The sequence below is a fragment of the Pteropus alecto genome, unplaced genomic scaffold (genome assembly GCF_000325575.1).
Source record: "Pteropus alecto unplaced genomic scaffold, ASM32557v1 scaffold484, whole genome shotgun sequence".
Taxonomy (NCBI): domain Eukaryota; kingdom Metazoa; phylum Chordata; class Mammalia; order Chiroptera; family Pteropodidae; genus Pteropus; species Pteropus alecto.
The window spans coordinates 1,203,477-1,226,301 of NW_006435778.1; the positions used below are offsets into that span (position 1 = coordinate 1,203,477).

At 49.2% G+C, this 22,825-nt stretch overlaps 1 protein-coding gene across 1 annotated transcript in view; it reads left to right on the forward strand.

Annotated features, from left to right (window-relative positions):
* Nucleotides 1-22,825, forward strand: part of RNF220 (ring finger protein 220) — a 206,795-nt gene that overhangs the window by 156,448 nt on the left and 27,522 nt on the right. The window contains exons 2-3 of the mRNA XM_015588955.2: nt 12,877-13,009; nt 20,696-20,741. Of these exons, the coding sequence (XP_015444441.1) occupies nt 12,877-13,009; nt 20,696-20,741 (179 nt within the window). The remainder of the gene's footprint in view (nt 1-12,876; nt 13,010-20,695; nt 20,742-22,825) is intronic.

A 22,825-nucleotide genomic window follows, 5' to 3' on the forward strand; every position in this document is an offset into this window, starting at 1 on the left:
AGAGGAGGACTAGTCTAGCAATAGATAAGTCTCGTTTCAGTCAAGTTGAGCTCGAAAAGCCTGTGGGACATCCAAGCACAGCAACACGGATGGCTCAGGACTGGAGGTTCAAATTGAGGAAATGAAACTGGAGTAGAGATCATGCGTAGCGTGTTCAGAGAAAGGAGTGGGTGACGACAAGGATGACAGCTAATGTCAGAGGTTAGTCAAGTGCAGTGGCTAAGAGCATGGGCTCCAGTATTGCACTGCCTGGGTTGAAAGCCCAGCACCACCACTTACCAGGTAATCACTGGCAAGTTATAGAACTTCTTTATGCCTCTGTCTCCCCTTTCATAAAATGGGGATTAAATAGTACAGTACTTGGCACAGAGTAAGCATTTCATCCATGTCACCACTTCCCTTCCTCTTCATCTCTTCAACTCCTCCTTATCCATCGCATCTCAGCTTGTGTCTTGTCCTCAGGGAAGCCTTTCTGAACTCCTCTGAGGAGGGCGAATTTCCATCTTATAGGCTCCTATAGCACTGTTCACCTCTCGTTGGCACAACTGCAATTTTACAATTTTTATATAATTATTTTATTGCATCGGTTTCCTCACTACTTTGTAAGCTCCATAAAGAAATAAATTTCATTATATCCTTAGACCTTGGTGTAGTGCCTAGTACATAGAAAACACTCAATAAATATTTATTGGATTAACAAATAAATGATTATAACTAGAGTAGCCATTATATTTGGCAAATGACGACTATCAAGGAGCTGATCGAGAGCAGTTTGATTGAGAGTAGCATGGTGGGGATGAAAATCAGACTGCAATGGGTCGAAGTGCTTAGGAGATAAAAGAGTATGGAAAGCAAGAAAGACTCTTTGGAGTATCTTAGGTGAAAAGGGAAGGAGAAGGAAAGGGCATTAGCTACGAGGTGCCATGTGGAAGAGAGGGGTGGTTTGTTGATGATGTTGTAATGCAAGAGACTAGTGTGTATATATTGATGAAGGGAAACATGAGGGAATGAGAAAACTCAGGAGAGATGGAGGATTGTGACAGTTTCCCCAAGGAATATAGGCAAGAATGGGGTTCTAAGTTCAGCAGAAGAGTTTAATCTGAAACAGAAGAGTAAATACCTCTTCCACTGAAACTGGAAGAGGAAAGAAAAGAGATGAGAGTGGACCTGGAAGTGGAGGGAATTTATGCCTAAGGACTTCACACTTCTGTAAAGTAGGAAGCAAGGCTACCTCCTAAGAGAGAGAGGGACAGAAGATGGGGAGGGGGACTCAAGATAATAAAATATTATTGGATTGTCTTTGTGGGAAAGGGGAGACAGAGCTGACCAAGGGCATGTAAAAAGATTGCTTAGTAGTGCTGAGATTGGACACTGAATTTTTATTGGCACATATCTGTGTGGTTTTGTGATTTTCCCCAGCTGCGTTTAGCCGCCTGTGTGTCTGAAACAAAAAGAATAGTTGGATTGTGGAGAATGCAAAGAAAGAAACAAGGTTGACTATGGTGGCAAGAGGGTGTTGAAGTGATGTGCCCAGGCTAGAATCCCTGAGTAAGTAGTGTCTTGGGAGATGGGAGAAGAACAGAGTACGGATCAAGTATGATGGGTACAAGGCCATGAGAAGGCTTGGGGGAGAGGGAGTTCTATCACAGAGCAATTTAGGTTGTTGACAAGGTCCTCCAGGAGGAAGTAGAGTACAGGAAAAAATAACAGGAACTGAGAAGGTCAGGGCAGTGACGGGACTTGGGGTAGACAAGGTGAGTATCAAAGTCCTCGGTGAATGTGAAGAATGGAAGATAACAATGATAGGGATGCAGGGTGTACTTGACCTCAGAACCCATAGGGTGAAGAAGCAGTGGTCTGGAAGCTGCAATTGGCACTAAGGAAGACACTAACCCCACCTCCTGGCCTGCGGAACCTGGAGCTGGAAGAACGGCCTGCACTGAAGAGCACTACAGGAAGTGGTATCTCCAGGGGATACGCAGGTTTCTGGGGAAATGAAGAGACAAAGTAAAGGAAGTGTGTAGGGACCAAGGATGGAGAGGAGTTTATTGGCATGGTACTCAGTCCCAGAGGACATGATGAGAAGATGGTAAAGAGACATCAGTGGAGCCCCCTCTGCCCTGCTTTTTCCCCAGCATCTCTCCTAGACTGTCTGCATCCCTAGCCCACCTCCCCCAACTTGACATCTTTGCAACTGCACCATCCACTCCCACATGCATGTTCCCCATGCCGTCCACACATTCCTCCCTCCTCTTCCCACATCTCCTCCCCAGTTCTCCCCTCCCCAGACCCTTCTCCTGCCCTGCCCCACCCCAGCCGGCCTGAGTGAGCAGGAACCCCTGCACCTTCATTTCTCAGGTCACTGCTTGGCTAATGGGCTATTAATTTGCTCAATCGTCCCCTGTGAGGCAAACTCAATTTCTGCCAGCCAGTCGTCCCTCCCTGTCGACAGCGTGATTGATTGGAGGAACAGCTGTCACCGCCCGGCTGCCTGCTCCCTGCCTCCTTCCCTTCGAGTCCACCCCACCCCTCCTCCTCAGGCCGCCGCCCTGCGCCCACAGAGGCAGCGCACCCCTGCCACCTGCCCAAGGATCTGTCGCCAGCAATGAAAAATGACAGAAATATTTAAGGACAAATAAGGTTTCCCAACGCAATTGAAAATGATTACAGGCAGCTACAGATGGGGCCAATCTGATGCGCGGCAGCAAATCAAATCGAATTTCCTTATCGGCGTATTATTTTAGGCGTTATCTGGCACGTTGATGCAGTTATCAATTCAATTTCAGCCGCCGGTCCGCTGTTTACTGTCTCGCCTTTGCTGGGAAAAGGTAAACATGCTCAGCCCAGCAAATTAATTTCTGGCTGAAGCCAGAGGCTGCGAAGGACTGCTATGCAGGACCTACAGCCCCCACCTTGGCCCCGGGCTCCAATGGGCCAGGCCGGCCGGACTAGGGGCAGGCCGGGGCATGCCCAGGGAGCAGAAGCCCCACTCGCTGCCTACCCTTGCCTGGCCTCAGCCCCAAGCAGGATTCAGGGCTCCTAGGAGGCTGAGGTGACCGCTGTTGGCTCCACAGCTGCTGCCAGGGAGAGGTGAAGGTCTCCCATTAATTCCCAGCTAAAAATGACAAATTCATCTTGGACGACAATTAAATGAAGTCAGTAATTGATGCTAATTGATCTCCAGATGCGAGGGCTCCCCTCAGCCTTAGCAGCACGTGGCTGTCTTGCTCACTCTGCCCACCCCAACCCTTCTCTTCCTCGACTTCTCTCTGCTCTTTTCTTGGTCCTGGCTCATCTGGTAGGGCTCTGAGTCTATTGATCCCACAGGTCGGTGGGAGACAGCTGGCCTGGGCTGGGTTAGCAGGCAGTGCCTGAGGCCAAGCCACTAGCCAACTGACTGTCCAGCCCCACAGGCACTTGTAATCAGTGCCCCAAATTCCACCCGCCAGCCTAGAAAGCAGGTAACTGCCCTCCTTAGCAGTTCACGATTTATTGCCCACAGCTGCGGAGGTTCCCACTTCATTTTTATAAGCCCATAGTCAGAGCCAGCAGGGGGTAAAGCACGCTTGGATTTACTTTACTTTAAACAGTGTAGTTGTAGCATTTTGGCTCCTTGGCAAGGAAGACACTAGGGGAGAGTGAAGTGTGTGGGCATGCTGGCAAAGAATACAGGTATACTCAGTCTATACTTGTGTGTATGCACAGGTGCTCAAGTGTGTTTATGTAGATGTGAAAAAATGCCTACACTTGTGTGAGCACCCGTGTGCACCAATGCCCATGTGTGCATATGTGTTGACATTTGAAAGGATATGTGTGCATGTCCATGTGTGGATATTTCCCTGAATTGGGCCCTTTTCTGTAGTTTGTGAAGCCTACTCCCAGGGAACTCTGGGAGGCCCCACCTGCCCAGGCCCAGCACAGGGCACTGTCTGGAAGTTATTAGCTGAAGGAGGAGGGGAACTGAATTGTAACTCCAGAAGAGGAGAGAGGCTGCAATTGTGTTCAGGACAGCCAAGGTCATCAGTGTGGATTAGCTGTGACCCCAGAAGCCCCACCAGCCTCTATCTAAATGGGTTGGTTGGTGCACTTGGCTGGCGCAGAAGTTCATAGGGCCAAGGGTTCAGGTTTTATGCCCGAGACTAAGAGACCTTGATTGTCCCTTGGCTCCAGTTCGAGCCCAAGTCTGAGCTTAAACCTATCCACAGGCTGACCTCCACTTCACTGTCTTGCAGATGTTTGCCACTGGCCACCCAGGAGCCATGTCTGGCTCAATGCAGGGCCCCTCTGTTGCTGGAGACAGTATATAGCCTTCGTCACAATAGGGGTCAGGGAACCAGCCAGGCTCTTGTTTCACAAGGACCTAGAGCTGGCAGGAGGCCATATAAAGTCGGCAGTGCCAATCTGAGCTTCTGCCAGCAGAGTAGAGGGAGAAGGGAATGTGGCAAAGGTATGTGGGCAATGAACATGTCACTCCTATGCGTTATATTTGACTATGTATGTCACATAAGAAACCTGGTGATGTGTAAGGGGGTCTACACGTGTCTTATGGAAGGAAGAGAAGCAAGTGAAGAAAAACATATATAGCAGAATAGATGACCAGACCAGGCCAGAGTCAGGGTGGGGGCAAGAAATCAGAGAAAACCCCATGACATCTCCCAGCTAACATCTGCATCTTTGGGGGGTTTAGTAGGTCAATGATCATTATTCACTCATTCAAGGAATATTTATGATTTCTACATTAACTACTACTATTCTCCTCCTTTGGGCTATGCCTTCTGCTAGATGCTGGGGCTATAGCAGTAAACAATTACTCCTTGCCCTCAAGAAATGTATAGTCTACAGGGGGTGACAGATCCATAATAGGCAACTATAACACTATGTGACTAGAGGTAGCACGAGAGACTGGGAACACAGAGGAGACACCTAACGCAGTCTGGGGAGTCAGGGAAGGCTCTGTAGATGAAGAAATTCTGAGTCCTAAAGGATGAGTAAGTTAGCCAGCTCGTGCAAATGAATCCTGCCATATTCCTTTTGGTTGGTTGGCAAGCCCAAAGCAGAGACAAATAAGCCTATTTGGTACAAGATGACTCCGGAACTGCTAAAAATATCACCTCTACCCCTTCAGCACCAGCCACTGCCCTGGGGTCTGGGCAGAAGAGTGCACAGCTGTTTTCAGGACATCCCTGGTAATTGGCAGATAAGTATGGGCCACAGCTAAATACGCGTCTCTTCTCTGCCCTCCCCTCCCCCACCTCCTCGACCAGGGATGCCTATTAATCCTGACAAATGATGACTTACGAACATGTAATGCAAACTGATTCATCATACATTCAAATCCACTGCCCCGCCCCAGCGGGAGGCCCCAGCCAGACAAGTGTATTACACGGATAATGTATTTGACGTATTAATAAAACCAGCCGCATTGCTCTGGCGCAGGGACTGGGGAATGCCAATATACGATGACAGATCACATATTGATGAAATCCAGATGTTTGGAATCATAGTCTTGGGGCCTTGTTCATATTGACTGAAGGTAAAAAATGCCGTCTGTCAGCATGTTAACTCTTCCTGTCCCACACTCAGCAGAGGCACCAATCATGGTTTTCTAGAGAGAAGAAAAGGAGGAAAGGGATGAGTGAGAAGAGAGAGTGGATGAGGTGGTTTGGATGGATGAAGGATGGATGAAGTGGCAGGTAGATGATTCTACTGTGGATACCATAGGTGGGTGGGACACTTTCCATGGCTGATGTTCTTGACCTCTCAGGAGCATGTGACCCTATCCATGACACTCCCCCAACTCCTTGAAACTCTTCCCTTCTTGACTTCAATGACATCACACTTGTTTTCATCCTCCTCTTAAAGAAGATATTCCTTCTTAGTCTCTGCTGACTTAAACTTCCTCCACCTGTTGCAGTTACTCAGGGTTCTGTGCCAGCCTCTTCTTACAGTATATTCTCTCTCTAAGCAATCTCACCTATTCGTAACATCATTCTTTTATTCATTCATTCAATAAATATTTATTGAGCATTTACCATATGCCAGACATTGTTCTAGGCACAGAGAATGCAGTAGTTAACTTCAGTTCTTACCTATGTGTCAATGTCTCCAGTTCTATAATTCCAGCTCTGGCTCACATACAGTGCCTACTCAGCATTTTCATAGGGCTATCTTAACATGTCTTAGTTCCTCAAACTAAGTACATCCAAAACTGAACTCATTTTCTTCCTTACCAAGCCTGCTGCTCATCTTCCGGTTCCACAAGTCAGTGAACGGTCAACCACCTAGCCGTTGCACCAGTCAGAAACTTTGGGCTCATCCTTGACTCCTTTCTATCCTTTAACCCCACGTCCATTTCATCTGCTTCTGTTGTCTCCATCATCGTCATTGTGCTAGGAAAATTTACCATTATGCCTCACCTGATTTAGTGAGATAACTTTCTAAACAGCCTTTCTGCATTGGCTCTTGTCCTTTAAAGCATTCTCTACTTTGCAGTTAAACGGTCTTTTTAAAATGCAAGTCTGATACGTCACTCCCCTGCTTAAAACTCTTTGATGGCTTCTCACTCGTATGTTTTAAAAAATAACCAAATCATTAATCATCATATCTCAACACTCAGCCCTTCACTCTCTCTACTCCAGCCACACTGACTCTTTTCAATTCTTCACTTAGGCTTCCCCGCCCCTACCCCCGTACCTTCAAACACACTGTTTTCTACCTAGGATACCACTTCTCCACAGTCATTGCCTGACTGGTTCCCACGGATCCTTCAAGTTTTTGCTTAAATGTCACTTCCTTCACCTCCCAGATCAGATGGTATACAAGTTCCATGTACTTTCCTTTTTCTAAGACCGCCCTGAGGACGTTGGTTGAATATGTCTGTCCACTGTTGGGTCCTGAGCTTCCTGAGGGCAGACAATATGTTTGTCTTGCTGTTTGTTGCCTGACATTCATACTAGCAGACCCATACAGATCAATTAGTATCCAAAAGACATTTGTTGAATATCATCGAATCATTACTTAGGTGAGTGGTTGGGTAGTAGGTAGCTGGGTACTGTGCAGTCGTTAAGAGCACTAGCTTTGGAGCAGAAACACCTGGATTTAAATCCCTGCTCTGAACCTTCTAGTCTGTCATTTCATTGTACTGAGCTCCATTTTCCTCATCAGTGTGATAGAGATAATAATATCTAACCTCACAGGACTATCGTAAGGATTAAATGAGATAAAATGAGTACAGCATTAAACCTACAGCCTACTATATAATAACACTCAATAAACAGTTATTATTATTAATGGATAAATGGATGGATGAATAATGATATACAAACCAATAAATAGATATATGGAAAGAAAGAAGGGACTCCCTGGAGGCCAGAAGGGCCAGTGTACCTTCTGAGTGGTATATAATCTTGATCATAGCAGGGAAGAAGGCCAAATACAGGGCAAGGCCAGGCTGGTGTCAGGAGGGGGTAAATACAGACACAAATGACAAACTGTGCTGGTGTCCTACTAGACATAATAATGACTCATCGTTTGTACACCACCCTGATTTAACTGGATCCTCACAAAAGTCCTAGGAGTTAGTAATTATCCCTGTTTCACACAAGAAGAAACTAAAGCTCAGAAATGTTAAGTGATTTGTCCAAGGTCTCATAGCTAGTAGGAGGCAATTCTATTGAATGTTGCTTGAAAGCTCTTCTGTGTCTTGGTTACTAGGAAATAGATGCCCTTCTATTGGGAGTGCAGGGAGAGGAAGGGCAGGACATACATGTGTGTACCCACAAACGCACACGTAGACACATGTACATACTCTTAAAAGTCCCGACCTCCTTTGCCATTTGTCACCAGAGTTACCCTCACCCTTATTTTAACCCTCCCCCTTCTTAAGTCAGACACCAGGTAGTCAAACCTGCCTTCTGTGGTCTGTAGAGAAAAAGATCATGGAGATAGGATTTGCTGCTTGAATAAGCAAAGAGTCAAGAATGGAATCACAGGCAACAGAACTGGTACAAAACCAAACAGGCCAAGCCAGAGAGTCCATCACATGGTGAGGAACTGCGGGGCTGGACATGGGTTAGTGATCTAGGAAGGGAAGGCTTTCCCTTTGAATGACACCGTCATCCTCCAGTGTCTAGTTCTGCACCAGGCCTCACCGTGGAAGATGGCAGAGAAGGAGCAGCTGCGCTGGAGTTGCCTGCTCCCATTGGTCAGCAGTTCCCAACAGAGGGGGGCAGCAGAGGACTGATCTGGGACCCCAGGTATCTGAGGACTTGTTCCAAAGCTTGAGGGCTGGACTGGCCAGAGCCTGGCCCAGGCAAGGAAAAGGCTACCTGGCTTGACCTCTCCTCTCTCCTCAGCAGGTCTATATCTCCCCTAACAGCCCACAGACTGTCACTTCCTGTAGGAGCTTTCTGTTTTCTGGTGGAGAAGCTCAGAAAGGGAAAGAAACCCTCTAGAAGCCACACAGCTAGGGAGCTTCCAGGCAGGCCTGACTCAGCTCTGACTCTACAGTCAACTCTCAGCTCTTTGAGCTTGAAATACCCTGCCTAAGGCTGAAGATAGGGCCAGGGCTCCCTCTGCTTCCTGCTCTCCTGCTTCAGGGGATACCTGCGGCAGGCAGAGAAGTGGAGGTGGCAGGCGCTGCAGGGACTGGGGTGGCGGGAGGGAGGTGCGGTAATGAATGTGGACGGGAGGCGGAATGAGCGATCCATCTTTGCATGGGAGGGGAGGGGGCTGCAGGCGTTTCCCCCACACACTCACACACTCAATCAGGTGCTGTCAGACCTCCGGCCGCCTGGCATTTTGGTGAAGAATCTCTCAGCTAAAAATTGTTGTCAGTCCCATTTCCTCGTTATCAGTGCAAGGGCTGAGGCAGCGCCCGGGGATTAGCAGGAGCGGCGAGCGCCCGCGCCCGCCATCCACTGCCGATAACACTGGGCCTCCCGCCTCACCTCCCCCATTCATCATCTTTAGCACTGACAGCCCGTCCCAGTCCCTGTCCCCATCCCCTCAAGCTGCCCACGTCTCCCCACTATGCTGTTCAGCCTGGCTCCTGACCTCCCTGGAGAGCTAGGCCTTCTAAAGAGGGAGAGGATTTAACCTAGGCCCGAATGACCTAAACCCACCTGTGGTAAAGTGCTTGGCCAGCGATGGGATGGGATGGGAGGGAGGTCCAGGCGGGAGTAAGGAATGCTCAAGGAGAAGATGCTTTCTGACAGACTGCCCCTGGTGGGCTTGGTCTACCTTCCTGTGATGCTGGCAGAAGGGATTTCTGCATCAGATGGGCAGCTGGGCCAAGGATTTCCAGAGGCCTCTCCGGCCTGAGATAGACTCCTAGATTCTGGGAACTGTGGAAGGGAAGAACCAGATGATGCCTCTTCTCAGGCCTAGGAAGAGTAGGGGGTTGAGAACTTCGTTCCCACCCCCGAAATACCATAGCCCCCTCCTTTTGGCCATCCCCAGCAGTTTTATGGCCCGTTTTATGGCCACTGTAATGGCCCAGGTCAAAAGCTTCAGGGAGCTGTATTCTGGGAATTATGCAAACGAGGAGCAGGCCCAGGGCCAGAGTATGGATTTTGTCATTAAACCTGGGCAGGCCACGTCGTTAGTGCAGTAAAACCCACGTCATGACCACAGGTCTCAATATAAAATTATAGGGAACACAGCGGGGGAGGGGAAGCAGGAGGCCCATGGCCATGCTGACACCTGCCACTCTAACCCCTGAGAAAATGGGGTTGGGGATGAAGGGCATAGGCTGTGGGGTTCCTCTGCTGATTCCTGTCAGTGCTATTCCTGAAGCTGAGAACCAGGAAGACGGCCCATTGTCCCAACAGGAAACTGAGGCCCAAGCTCAGAAAAGTAGATCTCTATGGCAGCAAGGCAGATGAACTGAGAACAGGTATACGGGAAAGCTGATACCTCGTCCCAGGCTTGGAGGGAAGAATCTGAGCTCTAAGAGCCCTAAGAGCCAGAGTTGGCATCCCAGGTTAAAAGAGGCTGAAATCCTGATATTTCCACCTCGGCTCAGACTCCACATCCTAGATCCTACTTTTTCTCCAGTCCCTCTCTTACCATTTTCCCCCTTAGCTCCCAGGCCCTGCCTCAATTTTATCTGTCTCAACAGCCTTGTCAACTCTCCTTTATTCATCCTTCATGCCTCCCATCAAGCACTGCCTCCCCTTTGACCCTCCCATCAAGCATTGCCTCCTCTGGCCCCTTCCTTCCCCTCGTCCGGAGCACCTGTTCATGCCTTCCTCAGCCCTGACCAGGGCTGCACTGACTAGTATCACCAACTTTCCTTTTTGGCTTTCCTATTAGTTTGTGATCTCCTTGAGGCCAGGAATGTGTTTTATTTATCTCCAAACTCCAGTTTCTCCTAGAATAATACCTGAAGTAGAATAATTGTTTAATAAAGTTTACTGAATGAATAAATGAAGCAATGTGATCAAGAGCCAAATACAGGGGTCCCCTCCAGTTCTGAGCCTCAGTTTCCCCATCTGTAAAATAAAGATAATGGCCTGGAGAATATCTAGGGTCTCACTCACCTCTGAGATTCTCTGGCTGAATTAAGTTAGAGGCAGAGCTGAGACTAGAATCCTCATCTCCCCACTCCCAGACCAGGGCCACATCTGCTTTTTTTATTCGGAGCTGCCTTCCAGCTGTCCCCTGAGCATCTGAGATACAGCCACCAAGGCACATGATCAGTAGGGCCCCTCTCCCTCCTCAGAGACCTGGCCAATTAGACTAGAGCCTTACCTACCCCAACCTGACACACACAAAGCCTCCACAGCTGACATCCCAGCTCCACTAAGGTCATCTGGCTTCTAAGACAACCTGTTCTTCATTGCTACCTTGCCTCTCTCCCTTCCTCTTCTCCTCTCCCTTACTTCCTCATTGAACATCTAGTCTATGCTGAGTCTGTTTTCAATTATCTGTAGATATAAAGATGGATAACAAATGGCCTCTGCCCACAAGGAACTCACAACTCATTCACTCATTCATTTGTTCCCATTCTCTGCCTAGAATACTTCTAAGGCACAACTTAAAATTTCATGTCTTTGGTTAAGGCTTCTCTTTTTTATACTCCTCAAGACACAAACCCAGAGTTTTTTATACTGCTCAAGACACAAACCTTTGAGCTCTCAGAAGACTCAATTTTGGCACCCAGAAGAGCCATGGTCATCCTCAGTTTTGTGTTAAAGGGAGGTGGGGTTTTGTGCTTAGCCTGAACTGGGAGCTCCCTCAGGCATAAGGTGCTAGATTTAGCAGATAAAAATATAGGGCATCCAGGCATACTTGAATTTTAGAAAAATTATAGCTTTCTGTCTAAATATGTCCCATGCAACATTTGGGACATACTTACACTAAAAATTATTCATTATTTATCCGAAATTCAAATTTACCTGAGCATCTTATATTTAATCTGGCAATCCTACTCAAGCAACCATCTTGGTCAGCAAGATGGCTTGCCTTTATCTCTCTGAAAGTTGATTCTGACCCTTTCTGGGCACTGGTGGAGAGAAGCAGCAGGGAGAAAGACCTGGGCTAAAGAAGTCCTTTCTATAATCAGAGTTTACATGGATAGGCGGAGATGTTTCTAGATGAATAGGGCTCCTCAGCCAAATACCTGTAAGCAGAGGCTAGAGGAGCATTGAGTGGGGAGAGTGGCCAGGGAAGGGGTTTAGGCATCCCAAGGGAGGAGCACAGGCAAACTTCCGGCTCCTCCCATGGTATTCTCTGGTTACCATCAGAGACAGAGTGGGGACAGATTTCAGGCTCCCAGCTGGCCTGCAAACCAGCTTAGCCAGCGCTAGACCCACGTGTATTCCCACACAATTATAAGGGCATTTTGGAGGGGGAAAACCCAGAATCTGTTAGATTCACAAGAAACCTGTAAGGTTATCCAAATGAGAGGTGGCCAGACCTGAACAGGGAGAATATAGATTCCAGGAATGAACAGGACCTTGTGGTTAAATGAATGTGGGGGATGAGGCGAAGGTTACTGTCTTGGGAGACTAGGTGAATGCAGGTGTCATTAACTGAGATGGGCCCTGCTGAAGAGGTAAGCAGGTTTGGGAGGAGTGAAGAAGTTGAAGAACTTGGTTTTGGATTATTGAGTTTCAGATTCTTTGAGGACATCCAGGCAGGGACATCCAGGCATTGATGTTCAATAGGAGTCTAGAGTCTGGAGAACACAGGAGAGATCTGGGGTAGAGATACAGATTTGGGAGTCAACAGGGCACAGGTAGGAGTTAGAGCAATAAGGAGGAAGAAGATCATCCTGCATGCAAAATAAAGAGAGAAGGGGCTGTGGAAACAACCCTGGGGAAAAGTGATGAGCTGGGAGAGAATGCTACCCTGACATTTAGCTGAGTCCATTTCAGTCTTTTCCACTCATCTGTGAGGGCCCCAAGAGCAGGGACTAGATCTGATTATAGCCTGTGTCCCACTGCTCTGCACTGGGCCTGGTTCAGAGCAGACAGCAGACAATGTTTGTTGAATGACTGCAGGAATGGATCTCCTTTCTCCCTCTTTTCTTCCTTCTCCAGATTTAGGGAGTGTGAAAGTAGTGAGGAAAAGAGAGACAGAATGGGCACCGGATATTTCAGGTGATGTTATGATTAAACCAAGACCTTCACTAACCTGTGTGAAATGAAGTGATCAACATTTGATTGCACAGAGCATCGATTGTGTCTCAATAGATTTCCAAGAGGTGCAGTTGGCTGAGGAAGGGCCAGTCATGGCCACAGCCTCTGGAGCTGCAAAGGGTGATGCTCTGAGGGCTCTGAGACCCTTAGGTTCCCCTCCTCTAGACCAAGAAGCCATAGGAGGCAGCCGCAGCCCAGCTTATATTTCTATCTGTTCTTTTTCCCTCACCAGGTAAGAAAAAGGCAGCAGCATTGTTTGACAGCCAGGCCCCTATTTGCCCCATCTGCCAGGTTCTGCTGAGGCCCAGCGAGTTGCAGGAGCATATGGAGCAAGAATTGGAACAGCTGGCCCAACTTCCCACCAGGTAAGCTACCTGCAAGGGGAGCCTGCTTACCAGAGGATTCCACTCAAGGTTCTAGCCACAGGTCCCAGGAACAGCTGCCGGCCCACACCCCAGCCTCTAGGTAGAAAACAAGGACCTGCTGCCATTCTCCTCTACTCTGCTCTCAATCCTCAGATCCTTCAGCTGAATGGTGCTGCCTTTCCCTTCTTGCTCTATTTTTGGAGATGGGAGGAGAGTGACCTCTCTTCAGGCCTTAGCCTCAAAAGGGCACAAGGGGAGCTAGAAAGGGATGAGCAAATGCCACAGGCCCTACACTGCCATGCTGAGCCTCAGGGTAGTGTAACAGAAGCAGGGACTGGGCCTGGTAGCCCCACCAGAAGTGCAGCCTGGTGCTGCCATCTGGGAGAGTAAGCACTCCTTTCTCCAGGTCTGAAAGATGACGATCTTGAGAATGTGCTGAGGCATGTTCCCCATTGCTCCACCCTACCTTCCTTTCCCTGCCTGAAGGACTAGGCAGAGCCTCTTAGACAATCTTGTGAAGGAGCCAGATTATCAAAGGAAGAATAGGAGTGTAACGAATTACCCCAAATCTTAGCAGTTTAAAGCAACCATTTAATTATATTCGTGGAATCTGTGGAGTCAGGAATTCAGACAGAGCACTGAGGGGATGGCTTGTTTCTACTCCAGGACATCTGGGAAGGCTCAATGGCTAAGAGCTGGGATCATGGGGGCTCCATCACTCACATGTCTGGTGGTCGATGTTGGCTGTCAGCTGAGACTTCAGCTGGGGCTGTGACCAATGAACCTACATTTGGCTTCTCCATGTGGCCTGGGCTTTCTCATAGCATGGCATAGTTGGACTTCTTACATGGCAGCTTAAGACTGTAAAACAAATATTATAATTAACGATATAGAAGCTGGGTCACCTTTCATAACCTAGCCTCAGAAATCACTTAATTTCAATTTTGTGGTACTCTCTTGGAAGGAAGTATTAGCCCACACAAATTCAAGGGGAAGGGACATTCACCCCATCTTTTGATGGGAGGACAAGCTCATGTTATAGAAGAGCATGTGGGATGGGAGAAAGGACTTTGGAAAATACTATCTGCCACAAGGGAACAGCCTGCCCACCAGTTCAGTTCAAGTCATCAAACTTAGCTGATCCTCCTTCCTTCTACCCTCTCACGTAACCTGCCCTCCCTTCCCCCGCCCCGTGCAGGGCGCAGGAGATCCCAAGATGAATCAGAAATGGTTCTGCCTTCAGAAGCTCACTGTATGCGAGCCAGGCAATAGAAACCCAGGGGGAAAGAGGCTGCTCTACAGGAAGGGCTGGAGCTGTGGGGAGGCATTGAGGAGGCACCAACCCCAGCACAGAGCAGAGAAGGCCTCCTGAGGGATGTGAGGCCCGAGGTGAATTTCGAAGGAAGAAGTATGACTTATCTATTGCTGTGTTACAAATTACCCCAAACCCGAGCATCTTGAAACTACATTTATTATCTCACGGTTTCTGTGGACCATCAATTCAGGAACAGCCTAGGTGAGTAGTCGTAGGTAGTTGCATCTTCTGGCGCAGTCTCTCATAAGGCTGCAGTCAAGATGTCAGCCAAGGCTGCAGTCCTCTGAAGGTGTGACTGGGACTGCAAGATCTGTTCCCAAGATGGCTCACTCACATGACTGTCGGCAGGAGGCCTCAGGTCCTTGATACATAGGTCACTTGAGTTTCCCTATGACATAGCAGCTGACTTCCAAAAAGAAAGTGATCCAAGGGAGAAACTAAGGAAGAAACCACAGTGCCTTTTATGATCTAGTCTCAGAAGTCATACACTATTGCTTCCAATATATTCTACTCCGTTCATTAGAAGCAAGTCGCCAAGTCCAGCCCACTCTCAAGAGAGGAGAACAAAACTCTATGAGTTCTACGTCTTGAAGGAGAGTGTCAAAGAATTTGTGGGAATACTTAAAACTACCACAGAAGACCATACTATGATAATAATAATCATGTTGAACACTTGCTATGTGCCAAAGCATACAGTAGTATTACATGGCATCAGTTTATTTAATCTTCACAACAACCCTCTGGGGTAGGTAAGAATTAATACATTTTACAGATGAGAAAACTGAGGTACAGAGGGGTTAAGTGACTTCTCTAAGATTACACAGCTAATAAAGTGGTAAAGATAAGATTCGTGCTCAAACACTCTGACTCTAGCCCACATACTCTTAAAGCTCCCCCCACACACACACACACAGATTCATAGACCCCCCCACCTGGGACTAACCTGGAAGGAGCAGAGAGCGAACTGCAGTTGAGTTTCATACCTTGGCTATCCAGGAAGGTTTGGGGGTAATTTGCTCCCAATGGAGGACTTCCCCTCAACAGGAACAGAAAACAGAGGCAGAGATGGAGGGACCTGCAGAGCCTTGACTCAAGGGTCTGGAGAATGGGAGCCCAAGCTGTCTTTCTGCCACCTCATTGGGGGCCACACTACAGCCTAGTCGCCATGGCCCCACCCCTGCACTGCCCAGGACATCACTTCTGCCCACAGCCTTTCTTGTTCCACCCCCACCCATGACCCTGCACCCATCCCTTCTCCCCCGCATCGCCTCAGAGCATCCCCTACTTCCACAGCCTTACTCCCAAGTCCATTTCCCCACCCAGAGCTTTCACATGTACACCACCTCTCACGTCTATGTGCTGCCTCTCACACTTCTGTGCCCCTCACGTCCAGGCCCAGCTCAGCACCCCCTAACCCCTAGCGCGCCCCCCCACCCCCACCCAGTGTCTGACAGCCGGACAGCGGGATATGCACAGCAAGTGAAATTCCCGTCGGATCGATAAAGCCGAAGCGCTGGCGGCGACGGGTCGATGGTTTTATCTGTCTCGGCCCCGCCGCGCCCGGCGCGCTGACAGTCGGACCGGCCGGCAAAGGCGTTCAAGGGCAGCCGCGCCCGCCGCCCCCTCCCCTCTCCTCTCCGCCCTCCCCTCTGTGCGGCCGCTGAGCCCACCGGACTGCAGGATGGACCGGCCCGCCGCCGCCCTCGTGATTTATCTGGATTTTTAATTGGAAAAAATTTGCGAATTAATTGATTTCAGGAACTTGCCAATTAACATTGTAATTGGGTGCGTGATAAATTCCCTAGGAGCGTGTCAGCTCCCTGCGGGCTAGCGCGGGAGGGCCTCAGCCTTGGCTGCCCTTGCCCCGCCCCTGCCCGCGCTCTGGGAGGCTGGAGGAGAACAGAGGCGGATGGAAAAAGATGTGGCACCTGGCTCCTGAGACCCCTCCCTCTTCCTCTCCTGCCGGCCGCTCCGTGAGCTGGGAGGGGCCTTCCACCAGCCATTTCCCAGTTGGGGAAACTGAGTCCTGAAGGAGAGCAGAGCCCAAATTAAGGCATCCCCTGTATGTGGCACGTGGCCGAAGTCTTCTTCTCCAGCTCTCCAGTCCTCCCTTTCCCCTCTGCTCCATGCCCCCTTCTCTCTGCTGCCCTCCTTTCTTTTCTCTCATCTTCTCTCCACCTGTCCCCTTCTCTCTCTTACCCTGCCTTCGCCTCCTTTGCCATCCCTCCTCATCCTCAGCCTACCTCTTCATCACCCAGAATGGTCACTGTCCACATGGTTGCTCCCCAAGCAGTTCTTCAGGGGGCGTGGAGTGTTGCGCCTTCTGCTTCCCTCTGCCCTCTGGGAGCAGGCTGCTATTTCAGATACCCCCAAGGGCTCACACAGAGAAGCAGGGTTCTTCCGGCTCCCAAACTAGGACTGGCTGCTTTTCACAGACACAGGTACACACATTTATACGTGACATACAGGCACACACGCACACCTCCATTCCAACATCCACACCCTGAGCAAACGGCTTCCCACAAGCACATGGACACATAGACACCTCCAGGAAGAAGAGTCAGAACTCCCGTTGGCAAAGGCTTACACTTTTCAAAGCACTTTTATATTCAAGATCAGAGAGCCGAGCTGTAGGAGAATCACTCTGGAGGCCAGTGTGAGACATGAGTTGGGCATAGAAGCAGGGAGGCAAGTGAGGAGTTTGGGCAGGTCCAGGGACAGATGATGAAACTGACCTAGCACAATGTCAGTGGCAGTGGGAAGAGGGAATGATGAGAGACTGGTGGAGAAAGAAGCAAGAGAATGTAAGTGATGACTTGTGGCATACTTCCTAGAAAGAGCTTTCTGACTTGGGAAGGATAATGGCGGAAAAGCAAATTCTGAGGGGAGGAGGAGATGATGTACAGGGCTCTAGGCATGCTAAGTAAACTGCCTCTGGGATGGCGATTGGGTGACCGGGTATGCGCTGATAGACAGGCAGGAACGTAGATGGGGGCTGAAGATAGAAGGGCAGGTTGGGGAGGGTTACCCTAGACTTTTCTGTGGCCCTCAGGCAAGAGTTTCCACCCAAAGGAAGTAACCTTAGACATGGAGAGATTGCACAAAGATGAAGGTGGGGCTTGGCTTGGTGAAGCCTTAGCTCAAACATCTTTTCTGGGAGGCTTCCAGAGCCACCGCAAGGTCTGGCCTCTAGAATGGGAAGCCAGCTCTCTGGTCAGTGCTTTAAAAGGGCTGGAAGGAGCCAGAGGGAGGCTGGGTGACTCTGGAGGAGAGGCGGGGTGTGGAGATGGCAGTGCCCCCACCCCCACTTAAGCCTTATTTAAGGCCGGCCTCGGTGTTTGGTTGGGTAATGAACTAGATAAACAATTCCCCAAATAGATTAAAACGAAGTGTAACTTACAAAGGCGGCTGGTGATGATGGTTTATTCCCAGGCAGTGCACCATTTCTTTATTTCCAAGGATAATTCAGTGTAAATCACCTTAATTAAAAGTGTCAGCCCAGCCCATGAATATTGTACTTAGGAACGCGTTTCCTGGGTCCCAGTTATAATTTAAAACCCATGGATCACTAGGCAGCGAGTGACTGAACGAGGGAGGAAATTGTTGGGGGCGGGCTGTGGAAACAGGGAGGGACGGAAGGCAGAGCAGAGCGGATGAGCTGGGTGGGAGGCAGGCTGCCTGCTACTCCAGGGCTCAGACCTCTCCTCTCCAAGGCGGCCTTCACCAGACTCCTGCCCCTGGGGGACCAAGCACACTGGAGGTGATCGGGTAGCTAGAGGAAAGGTAGGGCAAGGGATGGGGCTTGCTCAGAGAGAGGGAAGAAATCTGGGATAATATCAGTCCAAACAAGGGAAAGGGAAGAGAATTGACAGGAAAATATCCAGAGGATTGGCAAAGGGAAATGCTGGACATTCTGACCCTCAGTGTCCTCGTTTCTATTCACCAGCATAGTAAACTAAGCCCAGAATCAGCAGGACTCTCCCCAAAGCAGAGAGAAAAAGATCGCAGAGCTCTACGCTCCATCCTAACTCCTGAGTGTCATTAGGGAGCCAAGGTGGGTGGTGGAAAAGCAACACTTTGGACTTGGTCAGACATGAACTCAAATTCCAAACCCTGCACAGACTGTGTGAGCAGAGAGGTGTCACTTAACCTTTGTTAATCAACTTTGTAAAGTTTCTGTGAAGATTAGAGATAACACATATAAAGTACCTAGCCCATGCCTACTGCATGTGGTGGGTACACAATAATTGTTCATTCTTTCCTTTTCTGTTCCAACCTGATCCTGCTCAGAAAATACTTAGACCTCAGTCCAGGTCCGGCGAGAACAATGTTACACAGTAGATTCCTCATTTCTATACCTGTAGGTCCAGGCATGGCACCCAACACAATGCCAAGGTCAGTACTTGTCAATAGCGTGAATGAAGGAATGAAGGAATGATAAAAGTCATGAACCACAAGCTAGTTGCTCCTCAAAAGCAACCAGGTTTCCTCGCTGTATCCCCAGTGCCTAGATCAGGGCCAGGCAGGGAGCAGAAATACAAGGACCATTTATGAACCACGTGTAATTGAATGGAACCTGGTTTGGCTGTCCTTCCCCGTCTATAATGCCCCCACTGTGTGATCAGGCAGACAGCTCTATTTTTACACGCAGACCTTACTGTCTATAATGCCCCCACTGTGTGATCAGACAGGCAGACAGCTCTATTTTTACACGCAGACCTTACCCTCACCCTGCTGCCAAGCCAGGGAGCCCCTGCACTGTGACATACATCTTTGTGTAGCTGTGTGTCCACGTGTCTGGCTTTGTGGGTAAATGAGTGTCTAGGTGTATGTCTGTGCGTGTGAGCGTCTGTATCTAAGCATGCGTTTATGTGAATGTGGGTTAGGGAGCAGTTCTTCATCCAAGTCTGGGTGACTGTTGTGAATGTGACTTTATGGACATGTCTCCAGAAATAGGACTCTGTGCCTGTGCATCTATTTGCTTGTCTGGGCCACCATGTGTGACCACATGTATCTGCGTGACTGTTGACAGAATGATAGAGAGACAATGGATATGTATGTATCTGCCTTTGTACCAGGGTTTCTCAACCTCAGCACTACTGACATTTTGGGTCTGGATAATTCTTTATTGTGAAGGGCTACCCAGTACACTGTAGGATAGTTAATATCCTCTACCCACTAGATGCCAGTAGCAAACTTCCCACCCCAGGCTGTGACGATCAAAAATGTCTCCTGGGGGGCAAAATGGCCTCGGGTGAAAACTACTACTTTTTCTGCATCTGCCTATTTTTTTGCTCACGTATTGGGTGCATCTATGTCTGACCCTGTGTGTGTTCCCTGTGTGTACACCCAATGAATCTGTGTGCGCTCTTGTGTGCTCTGCCTTAGGTATCCATGTGTTTCTTGTGCTTTATGACTATCTGTGGGTGCGCTTTACCCAAACAGCTTGTACAGGTGTCTGTGCAGGGACCCTATGTGAAGGGGCTGTGTCTGCCTCTGTGCGGGATCAGCCAGTGCCTCTGTGTGCATGTATTTGTGCGTGTGGGGTTGGGTGAGTGCACGTGTGTGAATGTGTGAGCACAGATGTGGTAAGCATAGTGGGGGCAGAGGGAGGGAGGGACAGGAACAGGGATATTAATGTTTCTGAAGTGGATCTGATTTGATACGTCTTGTTCCATTGTCAGCATCTGTTTAGCGGGGATTTGTAATACTTTGTGGCTCTGGATCACTCATGCTTAGCGCGGGATGTGGCCTTGCATACCAATTTTGTTATTAAACACAGTTCTCGCCTCCCCCACAGCCCATCCATCACCTCCCGCCCCCGCCCGCTCTGAGCCGCCCACCATATTTCAGGACCCAGCTCCCGCTCGCCTGCCGCGCCCGATGCCGGAGGGCCTGGGGCTGACAAATTGAATCACGGGGAGATCATTCCTGGCCTAACGCAGTTTGCAGCATGTTGGAGGGAGAATTGACAAGAGCTATGTCAGCTCCATCACCCCAATCTCACGGGAGCTAAGAGCAGGGTGGGGACAGGGGGTGGAGGGAAGGGGGCATCCAGGACAGGCAGAATCCTCAGAGCTGATGCCAGAGTCAGGTAAAGCCTCTTTCCCCAGATGCACAAGGGAGCCTACCATGCCTAGTGTCTATATTCCCTTTCTAGGAGCCAGCTCTGGCCCTTAGCCTCTGATGAAGCTGAGCTAGGCTGGGCCAGCTGGGATTGAATGGACTGGGTGGATCATGGCTCGGTTGGGCTGGGCTGGGCTGGGCTAGGCTGGCTATGCCTTCTCTCTTTGAGATCTTCTTGCTATTCTACTCTTGCATGCCCAGGGCAGCAAATGGAATGGTCACCCTGTTCTCTTCTTTCTTGGCAGCAAGAATTCCCTTCTGAAGGATGCCATGGCTCCAGGCACTCCCAAGGTAGGTGGCCAATTGTGTGTTTTCCTCCTGTCCATCCTAACTGAGGCCCACCCAGAACCAGTTACTCTTGAGGACAAAAGCAGCTCTTCTTGAATCCCCAGCTGTCTCTAGGGTTTGACCATAGGTCTAAGGCCTAGGGCTGCCCTGTATGCTTGAGTACATGTATGTATAGTTTGAGCGTGAGCCAGAGTATGCTCATCTGACTTCCTCTTCTTCTACTCAGAACAGGGGTCAAAGCCAAGAATGTCCTGGGAGTATGGGGGACCCAGATTGTAAGGCTTGGGAGACTCAAAGGAAGAAAGTGAGCTGTAGCAAGTAAAAGAAAATATAGAAGTATAGTCAAGACAGCACGGGGCCTTAGAAACCAGGCAGTGGGGGGTGTGTGTGTGTGTGTGTGTGTGTGTGTGTGTGTGTGTACTTTGTCCTGAGGGCAACAAGGAGCCAGGGAGGATGCTGGACTTATTTGGGGAGACAGTCTATACTTCTGAACAGACACTATAGGAAAGAGATTTGAAAGCATTAGATGGAGAAAAGCAAAAGGCAAGTAGCCGGCTCAAAGGAGGGACGAGAGGCCTCAGCATAATGAATAATTTGTACCAAGAACTCCCATAGGTGGCTGCAGAGGCAGATGGTACTGCTTCCCCAAAGGGGATGATTTTGAGGGAGTGGGGACCTAGGGAAGAAGGCTAAATCCTCACTCATTGAGTGTCCCCTTCCCCACCCCTCGGTATAATGTGGCATCCTTTCTCGTAAGTTCTCACGATGGCTGGGAAAGGCAGGACTCTCCAGCCCTTTTAATAGGGACTGAGGAGTGTCAAAGCTTCAGGAAAGGATGACATCTTTCAGGGCTCAGAGTGTATGGAGCGATTAGAGCAAAAGCCAAGAAGAAAATTTGGGGGTTCCTGCATTGGGAGTCAAGATAAGGTACAGCTTCCCCAAAGGGGCAGAAGAGGAACAGTCAGAGTTAGAAGGGCATGATCCCAGACTCCTAAGGGGAAAAAGTTCCAAAACACATGGGGTAGTCAGCAGTCAAATACAGAAAAGCTAGAGAAGAAGGCCATTGTATTCAGAAGCTTTAAAGACACTGGTGACCTCTGAGAGGGCAGTTTTGGGGAAAGGGGCCAGAGTGACAAAATTACATACATCCAGAGGTTGGCCCAACTCCCCTGCAGGCCTTTAAAAAGTGTGGGAGTGGAGTTTATACCTTCATTCAGAAAATCACATAGCAAGATGGACAGAGGGGAAACAGGAACCTAGTCCAGACTTCCATCAGTGCAAGACCTGGCCAAAGAAGCAAAACTCTCACAGCCCCAAAGAAAAGAGATAGGGGTGCCAGGCAGCTGTGGATCATAGAGGTGAGGAGTCACACTCCAGCTTGGCCCAGTCCACAGGATTCAGTGGTTGTGCTTATGGAAGGTAAGTCATGGACAAGCAGCCAGGTCGACCACCACAACCACTGACACCTAAGCATGGCTGGCAGGGCTGGGGATTGGACCCCAGTGAGACTGGTGTTCTAAGGACAAACAGACACAATCCATGTCCTTACCTAGTCCCCACGTTCACAAATGCACACATACCCAGGTCAGAGTACACACTCAGAACATGAAACATGCAGATTCCTGCAACTACCCCCATAGGCATATTGATAACCAGACTCAGAAGCAAGGGCCACTGATCAGCCACTTCCAGATATGTGCTCACACCCTCAAAGCTGACCGTTTCATGTTTCAGAGTCTGTCGCCTGCCTTGACCGAGGCTTTAGGAAAGCAGGTCATGGGTAGAAGAGGCACGAAGTAGAAGGTTTAAGCAAGAGACTGAGAGGACGGCGGGGGAAGGAGGAAGGGAGGAGGAGGAGAAGGCAAGGGGGCCTTAGACAAGATTGATGGCCTCGTTGCCATTAAGAAAAAAATTAGCCGGTGGCGGCTATCATATTAAAGGGTGAAGAAGCCGTGAATTATTTTCTTAAAGATCTTATCGCTTACAATGATAATTTTACCTTCCAAAAGGCCACTTTTAATGAGGCGAAGAGCCAGGCAAAAAGTCATGATTTAATGCCGGGATTTTTTTTTCAAAACACATTTTAC